The sequence below is a fragment of the Pseudopodoces humilis genome, chromosome 7, assembly GCF_049639895.1.
Source record: "Pseudopodoces humilis isolate 2021_Gansu_Grassland_sample_001 chromosome 7, ASM4963989v1, whole genome shotgun sequence".
Taxonomy (NCBI): Eukaryota; Metazoa; Chordata; class Aves; order Passeriformes; family Paridae; genus Pseudopodoces; species Pseudopodoces humilis.
Window position 1 is genome coordinate 45,500,586 of NC_142206.1, and position 20,031 is coordinate 45,520,616.

The 20,031-nt window shown below is 38.1% G+C and overlaps 1 protein-coding gene across 3 annotated transcripts in view; it reads left to right on the forward strand.

Moving 5' to 3' along the window:
- The first annotated feature begins 795 nt into the window (after nucleotides 1–795).
- Nucleotides 796–20,031, forward strand: part of SPATA7 (spermatogenesis associated 7) — a 33,749-nt gene continuing 14,513 nt past the window's right edge. For 2 of the 3 annotated variants that reach the window (XM_014249713.2, XM_005520394.3), the window contains exons 1-4: nucleotides 796–915; nucleotides 11,153–11,233; nucleotides 11,906–11,998; nucleotides 12,871–12,918. In XM_014249713.2, the coding sequence (XP_014105188.1) occupies nucleotides 876–915; nucleotides 11,153–11,233; nucleotides 11,906–11,998; nucleotides 12,871–12,918 (262 nt within the window). In that variant the 5' untranslated portion in view covers nucleotides 796–875. Of the gene's footprint in view, nucleotides 916–7,108; nucleotides 7,184–11,152; nucleotides 11,234–11,905; nucleotides 11,999–12,870; nucleotides 12,919–20,031 lie in introns of those variants that run through there. The other variant, XM_088057171.1, reaches the window with a different exon arrangement.

Sequence of the window (20,031 nt, forward strand, 5' to 3'; positions counted from 1 at the left end):
ATTGAGGCAGAAATAAGGAAGAAAAGTTGTTTTCAAACAACTTCACCTTGATTTTGGTTTGATTTTGAACTACATTCAAATTCATTTTTCTAGTATGTAAGGAAGGGTAGCAAATCACACAAAACACTGTATTTAGCCTGTAATTAATACTCATTTCTAGATAGTGAAGGGGAATGTCCCTCCATCTGGGACATGTGCCTTTTTTTGACGTGTCAGGCTGTGGAGGGGACTGCAGTACCCCCGGCCGGTCAGAGTGAAAAATCTGTACACAAGTACAAAAGCCCGCAGAGACTTCACATAAGGTAAAACAGCAACCTGTCAAACAAACTGTAAATACCACCCTGTTGCTTCTTCAGAAAGTTCAAATCCAGCACATCGGCATGCACCCATTAATCAGTGATGGGATTAAAGGCTCCTTTCCCAAAGGTTATTTTGTGGTTCATTTTTAAGGTGCTGTTCGTTTACAAAGACATTGAGATTAATTTATTCAGCGTAATGTGAACGCTCTAGGCTCTCGTTTTGTCACTCGTTCCCTGAAATATCAGCAATTTGCCACAAAATTTCTCCCGGCCATTCATTATTCTTCAACTTCCCGTCAAGTCACAAGAAAAAGGCCTAGGTAATGAGGGCCCGTTCACCGACGGCGACAAAACCTTCCCTGGGCTGCACCGCCCCGCTGCAGGGGGTTTCGGGCCCGAGGCCCCGCGGCCCCTCCCCTCCGCCGGGCGAGGCAGGGGCGGTGAGGGCCCCGCGCTCCCGTCGCGCTCCCACCGCCATGGCAACGCCGAGGCGGGGCCCGGCGGGCGCGGGACGACCCGCCGCAGCCGCCGAGCCCAGCCCCGGCCGGCGCCGCCCCTTCGCGCCCCGCCGGGAGCATGGGATTGAGGAAGGAGGGCGGCTGCAGGCGGTGCCAAGGTGCGGGGGGCTCGGTGGCGGCTGCGGGAGGAGCGGGGAGCGCGGGCCGCGGCAGGGCGGGGGCTGCAGCCCGGAGGACGCGTTGCCTTCCGGCCTCCCCCGTCCCTGCACGCCGTGGGGGTGCGGGGCGCGGCCCGTCTCGCCTGGGGCTGGGGGCAGGCGGCGCCTCCGCCTTCCCCGCTGGCGTGTGCGGGCGGGCACGGAGCCCGCACGGAGCCCGCGGGGAGGGGGGCCGCCCGAGTCACCGTGGCTCCTACAGCGGGGCTCGGGGTCGCGCCTCGCTCCTGTCCACGAGGCCGTCCCGAGCTGGGCCGGCCCGTCCGTCCCGCGTGAGGAGCGGGTGGGGCGGTAGCACGGCGGGGGAAAAAGCCGAATGCCGCGGCTCTGGAAGGGGAGACACGTACAGCCCGTGACGGGCTGTAATCCTCCGAGAGTCGGGGCCTGGAATTGTGCGCCCTACAGCCGTCATCGCACGGCGCCTCCTTAGTACCGGCATCGAGTGCTGCTGTGGGCTGCGCTTCAGGCTGCCGGCATCGGCCGCGTTTGCGAGGCCGATTTCTGTGCCCACTTCTTTTCTTAGTCAACTTTCGTCTTCTCCAGAGTTGTTATTTATGGCTTGTTATATTGTGCCCTGTGTGTATAACGTCCCACGGTGTTTGGCTGTAGATCCAAGTGTTTTGGTTTGGCGGGATAATGATGCAAGTGTAGTTGAAAAATAAAAGACTCAAAAGTCTTAAAGGTTTTATAAAGTAATTCCTTACCCGCATTTAACCATCCGTGGGCTGCCCTGGTGCTCTGTTCCTATGAATAATCCTAGGGGCCCTTGTCATCCATGATAAAAAAAGGCACAAACATGCAAAAATGCTTGAGTGAGCCAACTCTGGCTCTTGGAAAATACCTTAAATATTTTTAGATAAAAACTGGATTACATGCATAATGTAAAACAATGGTAGGAATTATTCAGTGCTGCACTGTAATGTCAAGATCTTGCATCACTGCATGAAATCAGAGCCTTTTGAGATAACGTTAGGCTGTTGTGTTGCAACTCAGTGTCAGTTCCAATCTTTGGAGACAGTGACAGATGCCACTTCAGAGGATGTCTGATATCAAAGTATAGTTTGAAAATAAATTCTAATACTATATGGGAATATGAAATTCACAGCAAAAACTAGTATTTTGTGCACCCAATTTTTATGCTCTCTTATGTAGTGTGAAGGCAGTTCTAAGACAAATACATCCTTTTTCTGACTATTCTTAAGTTTGTCATAATACTTTTATAGACAATTAGAAAGCTTGCCGATTGTCTGTTGACCATAAAAAGGGAATAAATAAGATACAGTATCTAAATTTCATTCAGGTTGCAGCAAGCTTTGCTTGAATGACTTCGGTTTAACAAAGTTCAAAAGTAGGGAAGAATTACTGTGTGTCTGTTAAATTTGGAATCCATTGCTTGTCTGCATAGGAGTTTACAATGGAGGCAGAAATGTGTGATTGAACAGTCCAGTGTGGGGGTTCTCAGGCACACAGGAAGGATCCTTACAGATAACAAGGATTAGCACAGGCAGAGAGACTAATGCACTGAGCTGAGCTGGAAATCTGTGTGCCTGAGCAAACTTGGCAGAACTGCCACTGGGTTGCTTGCAGTTCATGAAGGGGGGAGAACACATCATATTTATGGTTTCTCAAAAGAGCTGTATCTGAAACATTAACACAGAAAAGTGTTAATAGTACACTATTCCATGTCCTGGTTGTATGCCATGCAAAGTCTCTTGTTCAGACTTAACCTCATGATTTTAAAGAAAGAACAAAAATTTTACACTTTTACACTATAAGGCCTTCTTTTGTCTAGTGAGAATACTGAAAAAAAATTTTTTTTTTTAATATATGGGAGTATATAGGATTTGTGTGTAGGTCTTGTCAAAGTTCAAATAAGGTTGAGATTTTTTTTAACCACCTAGAAATGTAAAAAAATTAATCCTCTATGTTTTTCCCTAATTCCAGATATAAATCTTGAAGTCATTTGCTGTAGTAATTTCAGCAGTCAGTTAATATACTCACAGATTTATAGTATGACCTCAAATAATCTGAATACTGTACTTTTAAACCAGCTTTAAGTCCGGTCTTCTGCACTGCCAGTGGGAGCACATACTTGAAGAGCAATACCTAACAGCATTGTGCACTTACTGTTAATCAGTGACACACATTTGTGCCACTTCTGTCTTACAGTAGTGGGGAACTCACTGTTACTGCTGCATGGAGGCTGCTGTTAAGTTAAGGCAATTTGCACAGGCTTCCAGGTTTAAGACAGAATTTAAATGCTTCACATGTTTATAAACAACACCATCTTATTAGATTTTTCCTGCACTGTAGGAAGACATCCTTGCATTAATGTTACTAGACCAGAAAGGGTGTTAACACAGAGACTTGTGAACTTTTTTTTTTTTTATTCCTTCATTTGACACTTGAACAAACAGCTTATTAAACTTAGTAAATTATTCGTTTGATAGCACTAGTTTTTAGAAGCTGGAGTTTTCTTTCACCAACAAGAAAGATCAAAAATAATCTAGTTATGTCTTCAAAGAAGGAAGGACATTTAGAAGTTTTATTTGAGTCATAATAATTTTAACTAAAATTGGGAAATGTTAATCACTGTTCTTAACTTTTTACCAAATTAAAGTCATTACTCAGTAAATTTCTTAAAAATCTATCTTTACTTTAACCATTAGTCAAATAATCTATTAAGTGAGTTTAGGCACTTAATCTGCTTAAAATGCTTACTTCATTCAGCAAATGACTTAAATTTTTATAATTACTTGAATGCCTAATTGGCCCAATTTTATTGAGGATTTCTTTCATACTTCAGGTGAAATACCTGTTAAAGTGAACAGTGTTCAAGCCATTAACCCTAGTAGATTCTTTGCTCCAGATGATATCCTGAAGCTTTCTCTGAAGCACAGTGGATCAGGGTTTCTCTGCTCTCCATTCTGGGTGAGGCTGGCTGTGCATTAGAGTTTTGGTAATGTATTTTCAGGTAGAAATCGGCACTCGTGGATGAGGGAAGGAGCATCCTTGTACATGCAGATTATACTAGCAAAATTTATTATTTTCCTCATATGCAGAAGAATCTGTATATCGTGTGTCTATACATTTAGGTATTAAATATATGTTTTCTCTATTGGCCTGTTTCGCAGTAGACATTGAAACAACTTCAAACTTCATGGGATGACATAATGTAGAGTTTCATGTAGCAGTAGCAGCCAGCACACACATTGGTTGTGTAGGGTGTGCTCATGAGCCAGTGTTCTACCACCCTTGATTAACAGCACCATTCCCACCAGGGAGTTGTTACAGCCCCTGGCTGCTCCTGGATTACCATGATTGTCTTGTGCTGGCACAGCTATCCAGGGAACTCAGATTAGTAGCCTTTTAAGACAGAAGTTTCTAAACTGTGATGTGAATATTGACTGTTGTTCACATATCACTGAGTAGTAGCATACAGTCTCTTCTGGAATACCACCCCTCACACACCCTCCTAGAAAATCAAAAGCTGCTGGTGCCACTGCTGATTCTAGAGGTGCTGCCCAAGCCAGTGATCACAGAATTGTTAAGGTTGGAAAACACCTGTAAGTTCATCAAGTCCAGCCGTCAACCTAGCATCACCATGTTCACCATTAAAGCATGCCCTCCAGAGCCATACCCACACATTTTTTGAAACCTTCAGCAATGGTGACTCTCCAACTTCCTCAGACAGTCAGTTCCAGTGTTTTGCAACTCTTTCTGTGAAAAATAAATTCCAAATATGTAATCTAAACTTCCCCTGGCAAAACTTGAGGCTATTTCCTCTCATCCTGTCACTTGTTACCTGGGAGAAGAGTCTGATACCCACCTCATCACAGCCTTCTTTAAGGTAGTTGCAGCAAACTGACATAAATTCATTTGCTTTTGCCTGCAGTTCATATCACAAAATGTGCTGCTGACACACACAGCTAGCTGTTTGTTTCTGCTTTTGGAGTGTGAATAGAGCAATAGCTTGCACCCAAAACTTCCCTTGCTGAAGCCTGTAGCTAGAAAAATTTTAACAAATATTTTTCAAGAGTTATTTAATCAGATGCGACTCAAGGCTACTGTACTATTTCATTAGATTCCTTAATATTTTCAGAGGAGGGTTTGACTCATGAAACTGGTTTTTTTTTCATTTTGGTTGCATTGTTTTCATTTCTACAGAATACTGTAAGATTATTAATTCTAAAGGTCTGAGGGACCTAACGCTTAGGCATTGAGAGTACGTGTAAAGAAGAGCTTTTGTAATCCAGCATAGTAAGTGTATAAATAGCACCCATCTAATTAATGGCTTAGGAGGTTATGTATAGTGTATGGTAGGGGGTGTATTGTTTTCACCATATTTTGCTTCTGACACAAGTGATCCCATGCAAAACTCAGATGGAACATTTGTGACTTCATTTCAAAATTAGAGTGGTGTGATTTCCTGGGTGATTCATTGAGGTTTGCTTCAGGAAATTTAGATATTTCAGGGAATTTAGATAAATAATGACTATTCTTTCTTCTGCTGAATTCTGCTATTTATTAACAAATCTTAAATGTGATTCATTTAAACATGGCTTCACATGTGAAACTTTATACTGCCAGGACTGATAAGAGTTTTGTTATCAGTGAAACCAGAAAGGGGGTCCAAGAGGCTTCTGTTTCACATGCATGAACAGGAAAGAAAATACAGGTGTGATTAGGACGTGCTGGTTTTGCCTCACTGTAACTTTCATATAAAATGGAATAATATCTGCATTCAGTAAGTGGCTAAATCTAAAGCCCTCATTGAAGGTCTCTCATGATTGCGTAGATGCTGCAGAAAAGTAGTGGGGTCTTGCTGTGTTTACAACTACGTTCTTTGCCTAAAGAGGGAGTGTGTGGGTGGGTCAGCTCTCTGCTGACCTTTTAATGTATCCAGTTCTGCATCTATTTGCCAACTTCACCCATCTGTGAGGAGGAGCTAGGAGAATTAATATTACCCAGTGGCTGGGTAGCAGAAAACCCAACAAATTAATACTCGTGTTTTAGAGAAACTCATTCTGTTCTGTGTTTGTTCCCAGATACATAAGTAGAGAGTAAGAAGTAGGCAGCCAAGGATAAGCAACCAGAGAAGCTTAAACAAGATGAGCAATTGGAGTTCCTATATCACCTTGTCAGCCACAGCTGAGCAAGTAGGGGATGTTTGAGGGGAGGAATGACCACAGGTAAGGAACAGGCAGCAAATTTGGGAATTGAGAGGAGTTTAGGGGGGATGGAACAAGGATGTGAGTTGCATGAGTAGGAGAGCTGGCCTCATTAGTTGTACTACTAATAGAATATGGGTTTTTTAAGTATATCATGCTAATGTGAAGGGAAAAGAGTTAAAAATAGAAAAAATTAGTTTCTTATTTACATAAAGCTTAAATCCAAAGTGGATTTTTGTAACTAGGTTAATCTTTTAATGTACTCTGAGCTGTCAGTCTTTGCTCTGTGTATTTCTGTGCTGTATTCATATATACAACAATTTTTGTAGCATAAAATTAATGGATACTCTGGTTTGAAAATTCTCCTAGTACCAAAAGGAGGGGAACATGTATTTTCGGTCTTAATTAATTCCTTTAAGTATGACCTTGTCAGACATATCAGATAAGATGCTTAAAGGAGCATCACTGTTCAAACTCATTTGGGCTTTCACAGAGATGGTTTAAACCAGTTTTGTTCTTTCCTTGGCATGTGTACAGCATTTGTGCTGTACTGTTACTTGTATAGAGTTTGAAGAGTTAATTCATAGCAGGAAGCCCACTGAAAAGATGATAAAACTGGTTGGTAGAATAAGGGTGGTAGTGATAGACATCATGGACTTGTATGAAATTCGCAGCACAAGCCTTCTGCACGTTGTTGCCTGAATTATCCACTTGTACAAAGGCATCTCTTTAACCATTTCTTGTTTAGAGCACTGAGATATTAGGGAAGAAAAAAAGCAAGAAAAAGAATTGGCAGTGAAAGAAGCAATACCAAACCTTTAAAAATCACTGTAGTGGCTAGAGTGCTTGCAAAGCAAAGCCTTTGTCAGCTTGGGTCCTTATCAGGCTCAGAGGGATTAAAATGCCCAAATCTCATGCAAATGATGCAATTCTAGTCTGTTAGAGGTGCTTTCTGCATTGCCAGCTGAGAGGAGGCCACTAGAGAGTTAGGAGTGTGAGAGTCCTGGAGCCACCGAGAAGCCAAACCGCTGCACAGAAGGGTGAATATTGACGGTGATAAGTATATACTTCTGGAACAGCTGGGGGGACGTGAGGTCGAAATGCACCTGGGGCTGAGGGTTGTTTGAACCCAGGCTAAGATGTGGGAGCTGCCCTTTGGAAATTACAGTGTTTGCAGGTCTCTATACAGATTAGGTTTCATGTCTTGTAGTGCTAGATTTAGATGCCTACATCCAATATCCCACCTGTATTTTTATGGATTATCTTTTAAGTAGCAAGTCTTGATGGGTAAGGGTAGCATGATAGATTTATTTATTTATTTAATTTTTATTTGCTATGACTAAAGTACATGCTTATTGTAAAAATAGTAAGTCTAATACTTGTGTTTAAAATCTTCTCTGGGAGACTGTGGTAATGAAAGACTGGGCTTCTTTCCAGTACATATTCACGTTCCAAATCTGAAATGGCTTTGTGGAAAAATCATTTCCATAAATTCTGCACATCCACTAACAACCAGGAAACAAAATAAACCACCAATTTCTACAATTTTTAATACTGTAAAACCAGAAATTAAGATATAATGCATTTTAAATAAAAAAAAATACAATTTAAACAAAATGTCTTTCAATTCTCTTTGGGATAATGTAGTTATTACTTACATTCAATAGCAGCTGGAAAAAATTAGAGAAAGCTTTTTTTTTTTCTTCATTGTTGCTTAGTATCATAGGAGGAACCAAAAGATCAAATAAATTTTTAGACTTATTTAATTTGCTTGCTCTCTGTACTTTAGGAGACTACTCAGTGTGAAAATCCTGATTTTATATTCAGTATGGACAGTCCACTTAGACCTATAAGGAAATTTACATTTATATCAGATAGTTACATGTGTCATATATCAAAGATATTTTTGTAGTTTTCCTCCCATTGTTTGGTTTATATTTGATTAACTGTAAATTACCGAAAATCCCACCTTCTCGTTAAAAATTCTCTTCATATATCTAAGCCTTCAGTTTGTTTCTGCTGTTGTGCAAATAACTGTGAAAACAAATAAATACCGAATAAATACCCATTCAAGTCAAAAGACAACCTGAAATTACAGTTGTGAAACTTTTGGCCATTAGCACTTCCTACCTTCAGTAAGGTAGAAGTAGCCTGCACATATCAAATTCTCCAGTTTCTTCTCTGACATTAGCAACCTGCTTCTTCGTTATAAGTCATTTCTGTGCTGTCTATATATGTCCATAGTCAAAACAGAGGGCACAGGAATATTTTTTATTTCTCTCAACTGATGCTTTTTGACAGCTTTTCTTGCCAATGAAATACTGATGCCGACTTATTTCTCCCTCCCTTCTCCTTTCCCGCAAGCTGGATACAAATTCATTGTAAAGGACAAAACCAGCTGATGGTAATTTTTCCAGTAGAATTTCCACTGTGCCATCTTGTGGTGATGCAAAGCAAGTGAACATTGTAAAGTCTGGTCTTCCTGCAGTGCTGAATAGTCGCGTCTCCAGCTGAAGACAGTAAAGGCAACAGGTTTCTGAGGGTCCCTGGTGGCGTTTAACGCAGGACAAAGTCGTTTAGCTAACTAGAAGAGAATCAATTGTAGAGAGAACAATGTGGTCTTTTTTTAAGTGATCATGCTTGCCCTTTTAGGATTCTGTCACATAGGGCTGAGTTAAGAGGAGGTATTGTAAGCATTTACCTAACAGTACCACACGTGCTTCCCTCTGGAATTATAGCCTAGCTCTGAAGCACAGAAAACAGTGGAATAATATTTAGGTTATTTGAACAATTGTGAATGAAACACTTCTGATTCTCAGTTGTCTGCTGTAATCCAGATTGAAGATATATATACATGCAGGTTTTTATCATTAGAGAAGATTCTATCAACTGAAATTTATAATCTTACATTCTCCCAAAGACTTGCATTCTTCCAACACCTGCATATTGTAAGTGCTCAAAGTCATGGGTTTCAGGGTGGATCCAGCTAGACTGTGAATACCACTTGTATGTAGTAGTGTAAGGTAGAGAAATAAAATATTTTAGCAGGAAAGAAAGGCTTTATTGGCAAAGGTTTGCAGTCATTGTAGAAACGTTCTGAATCTAACAAATTCTTGCTGTATGTTAGGAATTTTAATATTTGAAAAATTAATTTCTCATTTGTTCCAATGTGTGTTTAAATCACAGAGATAAGGAAGAATTGTACCATGAGCAATTTGAAATTGATACAGATGAGCAGGAATGTTGTCCTTTGACTTTGAAAATAACAGTATAAAGTTAAAATAATTACAGGATAGTGTTGAAAAAATCTGCAGTAGCATTTTCTTTTTTGTTGCTTTATCCTTTTTCAACTGTTGGTCTGGCAATTCGCAGCAAAAGGAGTGGAACCACAATTATTGCAAACACCACAGCTAATACTGTCATGTAAATCCACAGAAGCCTGTACAGTATAGAGGCTGGCTTTTCAAAGTATGAAAATAATTCAAGATTGTCCTGGTATTTTTGTGCTTTGTAAGAAAGGAGTTTGAATCTATTGATCCAGATTTAGTGTCATTTCACAACAGGGCAAAATTATTTTCATTTTCTTTTTTTTTCATAAGCTACTTAAGATACTACTATACTAGTCCTAGTCATTCAAAATTAAGCACAGTATGGCTTTTTTATAAGGCCTATAGAGAAATAATGTTAAAACATTGTTAAATGAGTGATTTTTTTTTCTGCAATCTCTACGAATTAATATTTAAGACATCATATTAACCATCTTGCACAACATGCTATTGTGTTGCAGCTGGGTCTGGAGGTCTGTCTGACCTCCTGGACTTCCTCTGCACTGTTGGACTTAAAAACAGCTATATACTACAGTAGTTATATATGTAATTGCAATAGTACTTTAACAGTCATTATATAACAGTGGGAACTGAAAAAGAAGCCCCAGACAGCCAGGTGCTGGGCATGCAGGAGGTAAGCTATGAGAGGCAGGATTAAGAGCTTTTACCATGTGTGGCATGGCTGTCATTAAGGCTTCCTGCATCCCCCGATCAGTTGTAGTGGTGTCAGCCTTTATCACCCCAGCTAAGGTCACTTGGAAGAGATTCCTGCTCATACTGGGTTGGTCCAGTGTGCTTCTTCATGTGATGAAAGGGGGAAAGCCAGAGGTCAACAGGAGCAGTAGAGCAGTGGAGTTACCCACTTCACCTGCATGGTGGTTGCAGACTCTTGAACTGACAGCTGAGAAGTATGATGGGAATGGGAAGACCATGTGGACCTTGATAGTTAATAGTAATAAATCCGTAGAACTCGTCTGTACAGTTTCAGAATTAATGTTAAGTAAGTGTGGTTGGTATATTTACCCTGTTTAAAAAAATCTTGTTTGTTTTGGTTTACATTTTATATGCCATGGATGACTTAAAGCAGTGCTCTGTATACACTAGTATTTGTAGTCCTAGCATATCTCCTGTTCAAATTTGTTCTAAAAGTGCTGCGGATTCTTAATTAGTTCCTGTGCCAATTTTTAAATCTTAGGTTGCATGACAGCCAGTGGTTTTCAAAGAGGAGATGCAGATCTTTTAGTCTACATTTTTCATTCTTCAGAACAACTGGTGGTTTGTTTTGTTGGCATCTCCACTTGACTATAGAGTTCCCAGTCTATTGAAGTGCCATGAATGGGACTTTGAAACAAATTGGAGGTTAGCATAGAAACATAATCATGGCCATATATCTGTACAGTTTAATGATCAGTGTAAAGTTCAGACTAAAGTGTTCTGATGGTCTGTTCTGCTGCTTAGCACCTTGAACCACTGAAAGCACTATCATTGTATCTTGGCGTTTAGATTTAGTTAAACTACTACTGAATTTCTACTTCAGTGATTATAAAATGATTGAATGAGATTTTGGAAAAGATCCATTAGAACTATATGTGCATACTTTGGATAAAGACTTTATCTTGTCTGTGAAAATATGTGTGGGGATTTTTCTCTAACTTTTGGTTTTTCTTTGATGTTTTGTTAAAGCAATTGTAAACTCAGGCGTTGGCATGCCCAGATGTGGTCCAGCAAGTCCATGTAAAGGACACTTAAGTACTAAGAGTAATGGTAAGTGACATGTACTTTCATCAGAAGGTCGACCTGGTTCCTTTTATGTGAATTCATTGATTTTAAGCTTATAATGTTTTTACTAAAACTTTTGCATTGAGCTTATTTGGAGAAGTTTAATTGTACTTACATTTAGTATGCATTACTGAAAATACTTTCAAGGATTAAGTTTTGCCTTGACTGTACTGCTAGCTACAAATTGGTAGCAAGATGAACAGATATATAAAGATCTCCCATCTTTATTAGCTGTAATGTACATACATACATCTATTTGTCTACTGTATTAAAAAAACCCTAAGGTTAAACATTTTCCTTTAGAGTCAGTATTTTACATGGCTAGTGTATGTTTCTGTGCTGTACTGACACCTCAAATGCTTTTTTTTTTTCCAAAAGAACAGAGTAAAGAAACAGGAAGTTTCCATGTTAACATTTTCATAGTACAGTTTCGGCCACTTTTGCAGCTATTTAATGAATTAATGGCTCATTGGGGAAAGAAAAAGGAGACAGGATGATTTCATGTGATAGTAACTGGTAATAAAAAATACTGCCTTTACGCAAAGAAGTTAAACAGTGTTTTGAAGTTTGTGACTTTGAATTGCAGTTAATAACTGTTTAAAATTTCAGTATTTTTTGATTGCCTTTCTAATGTTCAAATGTATTTTAATCTTACAGCTTTGTGCGTTGACTCCTCTCGAAATCTAGGTAGTCAATATCTGATCAGAGATCACATGGTGTTTCATTATAACAGAATTCTTTCAGCCAAAGGTAAAAATGTGCATGTATGAATGAACTGTCTCCCCCTATATTTAGCTCAGTCTCTCAGAATAGGCTCATACCAAGAAGAAATGAACTGGATTGTAGGAAGTTTACTATTCTTCCTGTTTCTTACACCTGTCAGCAAAGAGATGTGGCTGCTACTTAATAATACTTTTGTATTATTGAGATGGGAAATTTTGTATGAAAACATTTTCTTTAAGTGTTACCAAAGATCCTGTCTTAATTTTAGAACACTTTGTGCTGTGTTGGCTTCATTCTGCTTTTGATGAAATAATGAATTATGAAATAATATGCTGAAGAGAAAGTCATAGTGATAGGCATAACAGCAAATATACAGAAATTATTTTAGGAATGAAGGCAGAACATTTCTAGATAAACTCAGATCACTATGTCTCTATTTTTTTTTAATTCTAAAACTTTGTAATCTTTTTTTCATCTTCCAATGAATAATAATAGCAGGTTCTAAGGACTGCGAAAATTGCCCTGTGTGTTTGCAAATGAGAAAATCATGTTACTGACAGAGTCCATACTCACAAATACAGTACTCACAATGTTATCTCTCATGTAACACACAGTATCCTCAGGTATGCAGGTAAATGCCATCAGAGGAAAATGTCGTCATTTAAGTGATGGTTCTTTCTTTAAATATGTGTTTTACCCAGACAGCTTTATCTCTCAAATCCTGTGACCATAATAGTATCAACCTAATACTTTAAGTACACAGTAACTAGCATGTTTTAAAGTAGACAATAATTAAATTAGTCTTCATTCTGTGTTGGTTTATTACTACATTTTTCTAGCTTTCACATATACTAAGTAAATACTGAATCACTCACATTTGGTATTTTTCTTATTTTCAGCAGCTGTAGACTGTTCAGCACCCAAAAGTAGGTCGACCAGCATCAAACGTAAGTATTTGTTATATGTTGATTCTGAAAATGGTTCTGTAAAACTAACTCAGCAAAAGAGCCAGCAGAAGAGTAACAAAAGCATATAACCCTTAATTGAGTGTTCATGAGTCTGCTTCTTTATTCAGCTTTCACATCCTTCAGCTACCAGTAGATGCATTCAATCTGCATCGAGTGGAATGTTGGATAGATGGATCTGGGCTGTTGGTGATTAGTTGTGCTTAGCATGACAATTCATTTGTCAATGGCAAAAGGGTCTCAACTGCAAGTGATAGGATAATCTTAAGTATCTGGTACAAAAATCCTGGACCTTTCTTAATAAAAAAAGCCTTTGAGGATTTCTCTCACTGCTCAATGTGTGCATGTAACTGATATTTTTTTTTCTAACCCTCTTTCCTTTGTATGCTGTTTCATCTGACTGAGGTTCCTTTACAAACAGATAAGAAACTGTCATTTAGGCTGAAAGTTTTGCACTTATCATAGAGGTAATTTCATGGGAAACACCTGCTTTCAAATTCATCATTGTTTGTCTCACTGACTTCAAGGTATTTAAAGTTAAGTTTACCCAGGCATATCTTGTTCAGTTTCTGCACTATCCTTATAAATTCTAGTTTTTTAGAATGAAATTTAAAAATTATTTCAATTTCATTTTGTACCTAAAATTAGAGTGGTTGCAGTTTTTTCCTGCAGTTCTATGCATTGTTCATTAAGAAATACAGATTTCTGTACTGTGATAACCATGCAACCAAGTGTGACATGTTCAGGTGTTAAGCTCAGTGCAAGGTACCATTTGTAGAGTCTCTGGTAAACCACTGGAGAATCATTTTTCTTTCTCTCTTGTTTTGTGAAACAGATTATGTGGAGATGACAGCCAATAGCTCAGACATTAATAATGTTGAAAATGTGCTGAGGAAGAAAAGTAATGGAAGAGGGATTTTAGAATACTTTCAAAACAATTTCTTCTTTCTTGCTCAAGATGAGACACATGACTTACCCAGGCACAATTTCAACTTCAGTATAATTGAATATCAGAGTATCCTTATAGTGTCACTGAGGATGAGGGGTTTGAACCTTTATTCTCACAGTATTTCTCTGCCTGTCATTGCTTCAACTGAAGCATATTATTACTTTTTTCTCTTTGTGTTTGTCTTACTAGTTGTTGCTTTCCAAATAAAGTTTCTGTTTCCCCTCTATTTTGAGATTTGGGCAGGGGGGTAAATTGAGTTTTAAATTATAAGATTTATTAATAGCATAGAGTTACAAAACAGAATTCCTGCAGATAGTGTTAAAAAAGTCTCCTGAAAATGTGCTTCCTGTACTGCTAGAATAGCAGGTGAGTATTTCCCTTTGGGGTTGTTGCCATGAATCAGTCATTAGTGTTTAAGAATTAAACATGATACTGTAGTTGGCTTTCTCTCTGGCCAACTGAATGTGTTCTGTCCTTAAAGTGGATTTAGTTTCCACTGTTCTTTCCTGGTATCTTAGCTGGCAGCAAAGCAGGCAAGCTGCCATGCCCCTGGGCTAGCAGTGAGCATGTTCCTGTGTATTAGATCAGGCTTACTGACTTAAAATAGTTGTTAAAATGTGAAACTTCTTGAAATGTGAAACTTCTATGTTCAGAATTAGTCCAAGCATGTTGATTGATACCAGTGGCCATTAGAAGTCTGTGGTTGTGAAACTTGTGCCAGAAAACTTGACAAAGGCTATGCCAAGTAAGACAGCTGCTGCTACATATGCCTGATTTCTAGCAGTACTAACTTTTCAACCCATATGTTTAGAGGTTTTTCCACAAGGCATATTGATAGTACAGCCTGAACCCAGTGATTAGTGTGCTCAGGAATGCAGGTCTCTGATACTGGGGCAGGGAGAGAAGAAGGAAAACAAATATTCTGAGAAGTTACCCACCATAGATCTATTTTAGCCTGGTGGAACTTGAATTCTTGGAGGGCAGTAAGAGATGAGGAGAGGCAGCAATTCAGACTGATAGTAATGTTGGTTTTCTACCCTTTAAAGGGGTTAAGTTCAAGCAAAAATATCAAGAAATACATATTGTTACATAATTCTATATTTAAATCTTAATTTTTCCTGTGAACACATATATCTGTCCACACTTTACATAATGAAAAAGCAGAGATCTATGAAAAACTTACATGTTTTGTTGTTGCTGCCATTTTAAAGGAAGTTTTCACAGAATCATCCTACCCTTTTTTTTCTGTTAAATCTTGTCCTTAAGTATGCATTTCTGAAAATTAAAGTTATAAGCAACTAATATAAGCTCTTTAAATTCAGACACTCAGGTAATTCTTATGCCTGTGTTATGTCTTTGGAAAGGTGTTCTAATATATTTATCAAGTCCGAAATTTGGTGAGCAGGAAAACTTATAGGTAAAAAAATCATCATGAATCTTTACTTTTAAATGTGATGATCTTCTTTTTTCTCAGAAGTTATTTACTGTAAAGTTTCTTCTATAATAAAAAGTCTTGGTTTTTTTTGAGAGATAATTAATTTTAGATATCCACATCAAAAATATATTTTTCACAATTTATAGTTTGAAAAGACTTTAGATCATTTAGTCTGACATCATGAGTTAAGCAGACCAAAAGTTCAATCCAGCTGTGCTAATGTGGAACTTAACAGCCATATTGGATGTGGTAAATAAATCACAAAAACAAGAAAAGCCTGTAGTCTTGACTTGTAAAGGTCAAGAAATAGAGAAAACATAGTTTCCTTTTGTGGATGTTTCAGTAGTTATTCATCATTATTACTGAAAATGTGCCCCTTATTTTTAATCTAATTTACCCAGCTTTACCATCTGTCTACTTGTTCTTATACAATTGTCCACCATTACTCAGGATTACAAAATAGCAATAGCATACCAGAGAACAAGAATAAAATTATGGATTCCACTTATTTCCAGCATTATCTCAGTACAGTGTGTCTAAATTGTCCTTGAGGGCTGCCCCAGTGGTACCTTAAAAAAAAAATCACAGTCAAAGGTCGCCTAGAAACCCAATGGTCATCTCTCTAGGGTGCACAAATGGGGTTTTACCTGGGCAGGCTTAGATGTTTCCTTCAGGGCTAGTGCAGTATTCCACAGGTTCTGTGCAGTCACTGCTGGCAGGCTGCTATGTTCTTCATATGGCTGACTGAAGTATATAAGAGACATCTGCTGGATGAGGACCCCATAGGAGCATCAGGGCTGGATGGATTTGGGATAACCCAGTGCTTCTAGCCTCTTCTGAAATGCCTTTGAAGGATTCATATCTCACTGTTAGGCGTTTTAGCAACGACCAAATTTTGCCATTAGTAGCTTTGCCAAGTAGTATCAGATTTCTGAGGTACATACCCTTATATAGTTGTTACTTTGATACAAGCAAGGCTTTACTATCTAGCCCTTAGTAAATACTTTGTCACCCTTTTTTATGGTGATTCCTCCCTTATTTGATGAAACAGTGCCACTGATACCGGATGTGAAGATGGGTTGCAAAATCATCTGTTTGAGTTACGAAAATTAAAATTTCTAGTGTTAATGAGTTTAGATTTAGACTTGTAAGAAACCTGAACTTCATGGCTAATGGCAAAATTCAGTTTGCATTTGATGAGATCTCACCCAGGTGCTTAAATCATGGTGTATTGGAAATTCATGTAGAGCTAGGAAACTGATAGTAAAAATTCCTTGAGACAGAAGAACTTACAGAAGTAATACCACCGACTGATATGCTGGACAGTTTAATTATGGCCACTAGGCATTTCAAGCTCAGCCAAGATGATGTTTGTATGATTTATCTTAAAAATTTTAAAGGGAAATAGTAACTTAAACCATGTTATTGCAAAAATAGCTTATATAAAAACACAGTAGAGAAATTGAGTGTTGGATAATTCCTTTAAGATACATTGTTCTGCAAGCTGAACTAAATTTAAATCCAACTTTATATTTCATTGTCTGCCATCGATTATTCACATAAAAAATGAAATAACTTGAAGTTTGACTGCCAACTGTTTTGTGATGTGACATGATAAATTTAGCAGTTGGAAATTCAGAGCAAAGGACAACCACTGGCATTCCAGATCACACTGTCCTTCTAAGTGCAGAGCTTTCAAGCTGACCAGGGCTGTGATATATATGATTAGTTTGTTTCTTCCAGATTTATGACATCTGTTTTATAACTCTGTCTTGAAATGCTGCTGCAGTCTAGACTTACAGAAAAAATAATTAAGCCTATAGAGGGAGTATTCTAAAAGGGAAGTAGGGTGATGTGATCACTGCTTTGAAGTGTGGTGTACTCTGCGAAGAGTATTTGCCTAGGCAAAAGTGACAGATTGATCGGTGTTTTATAGGTTTCTCTTTATGAGGAGTGCTACAGTTTAACATCTGAAATTCATAGTCTTGTGCTTCCTTTCACTGACAAAAAAATTAAGAAAATGGATTCATGGAGTTGATTTAGTAAGTTATGGAATCAAGGTTCACAGACTGAATTTATCTGATCTACAGAATCACTAAATTGTTTATATTCTAGTACATTTTCTGTACTATGAATCTGTGGGGTTTTGAGCATAGTAATTAATGAGATACAGTTAATCTCTAAAGGTATAATAAAATTTTTAAAGGGACTCATTATTTGCATCTCCAGACTATTATTTTATTCCTAAACATTTTGTTTTCCCCTTTTTAAAAGATGAAAAGTAATCCAGTGGTTTCATTTTATTTTTTTAATTTATTTGTCACAAGATACTTACCATTATGGACTTTCCCCATATTCAACTCTACCTATGTGATGTGTTCCTGGAGCCAATGTTCAAATAAAAGCTACTTGCAGTGAAACTGTTTCAAGTATCTGTTAACAAATGCAGTTTATATTTACTTCCCACTAGTCTATGGCAGTTTGCCAGGGGCACTTCTTTCAAATTTAGTTTATGAACCTCACTGAAAGCTAAAGAAGCTTTGTATCTGTAATGGATTTGAAGCAGAAGAGTGAACAATGTTTTCAATTAAAAGCTAAATCTCCCTTCTGAAATGCAATGTCTCTTGAATGCTGGTCTCTTTCTTTCTGTGTTTAATACATTCACACTTCAACACAAGCGGTTATGTATGACAGCCTTAAGTATCTTCAGCTCCTCTCAGTTGTAATATTGTAATTAGTGCCCCAAAGTTGCAGGCAAGTTATCTATCTGGCTGAAGTCAAAGCATAAGCCTGGATTCTCCATTCCTTGCATGGGTAAAGGACATGTGAACTAAGGAGAGTTTGGGCAACGTGCCTGTTTCCACGTTTGTCTGTGTTACTTGCTGACTGCCTAGAGCTGTCCTAACTTACCTCCAGCTGTCTGTTTACATCTGCATTAACTCTTTTTAAGAAGGATTTCTCTATCTTTTACTTTGCTGGTTTCAAAATTCCTAGCTTCTACCACAGATATAGCCTGAAAATTCCTGATTTGGCAATAAGATGTGTATATTACTCGAGTTTTGACATTCTGTTCTGCATTTCTGTGCTGCCTTTCAGTACATGAGTGACTATGGCTTTTGGAGCACACTTAATGGATTAGCTGAGCTAAGTTAACTCTATGATAGGTGTGAGGCAAAGACTCCACATTTCCCATGCAGGTGATGGTAGTCCCAGTGGGTTGCTCTGATATCTCAAGATAGCCTTAGCTAGAATGTTCTTTTGTTCTTTATTCTTGGGCATAAGCCATGCTTCGGGTGAAAAGTCATAGCACAGAGTCCCGGAGAAGGTTTTTTTAACAGCTTTGAATGCCCGTAGTAAAGGCATTAATGTATGTCAAATTTCAGAGTTTTTCCTTTAAAGAGCAGAATAAGGATAACGTGGGAATTCTGTTTTGCAGTAATATTCACACTGCTTTGCACTTTGCCCCAACACTCCAGTTAAGCCATGGTGCGTGGGTAGAACATGCAGTGAGGTGTTAAAGCTTGTGTTGTCTTAGACAAACCCACTTTTCACCTAAGCACCTGAGTATGAGGAATTTGCTGTTTCAGACACCTACTCACCCTTACCCATACTTCTGTATGATTTGCATTTTTGCTCTGTAGGGCTCTCATTCACACATTGTTTCTCTAGATATGTGTTCAATCAGCCATCACCATTTTACCTGAGCAGTAGGCAAGATGGGAGTTTTTACAGCTTCCATGCATGTGCACACACAGACACGCTGTATTGGCCCAGAATAAGTAATTATTTGTCTCAAACATGTAAAATGTCTAACCTGTAGCTAATTTTTGAGTACTTCTCAGTAACTCTCTGTAACAAACACAATTAGAAATAACAGTAATTTAGAACAGATGCAATAACTCAGTATAGAAAGAAAAACATTCAGTTTTAATTATTTAATGGTGCAGTATATTTCATCATTGTGTTACAATGTATATTTTTAATTCAGAGTTGTATAATGTAGCATTTGTTAACTTCAGCTAATATTTTTTCAGTAATTTAAGCAGTCTCATATTAGAAGTGCTCTAATAGCATATGATGGATAAATCAGCAGCCATAAAAGAAATAACTCTGTATTTTACATATCAATTCTAAGAATTAAAAGATAAAGAGGTATTTTCCTGAGCAATGAGAGCAAAGATTTCACATCTGAAAGATTAAATTCTATCTTAAAAGGGGACTAAAATGTTTAATGCAATGAATACACTTACTTAAGTATTTCCTGGAGATTAACTTGTATGTCGGGTACATGTACACAGATGAATGCATTTTAAAGGTTGATTAAATGTCCTCAGATTGCTATAGGTCTCAGCTGTGTAGAAGAATGTTCCACACCAATCCCTGAAGTTTTTTACATTTCCATGCATTAAATATAGTAGTGCATGTGCTGATTGGGGTCTCCCAGAGTATGATATAAATATATTATGAAACCAGAGAAGAAATCCTCAAAGGCCTTTGTGTATCTCTATCAAATAAATGATTCATACACTTGGATATGTGTTAAGTGAATGAGAATATTTTCATTTGGTATACAGACTGTTTGTTTATTTTTTCCCTATTTGGAAATGAAATTACTGTTTCATCAGCCTCATTTGGATTTTTCAACTTTGTGAACTTTGAGTATTGTGTCCTGTTCTGGGCCCTTACTTCAAGGAAGATATCGGGGTGCTGG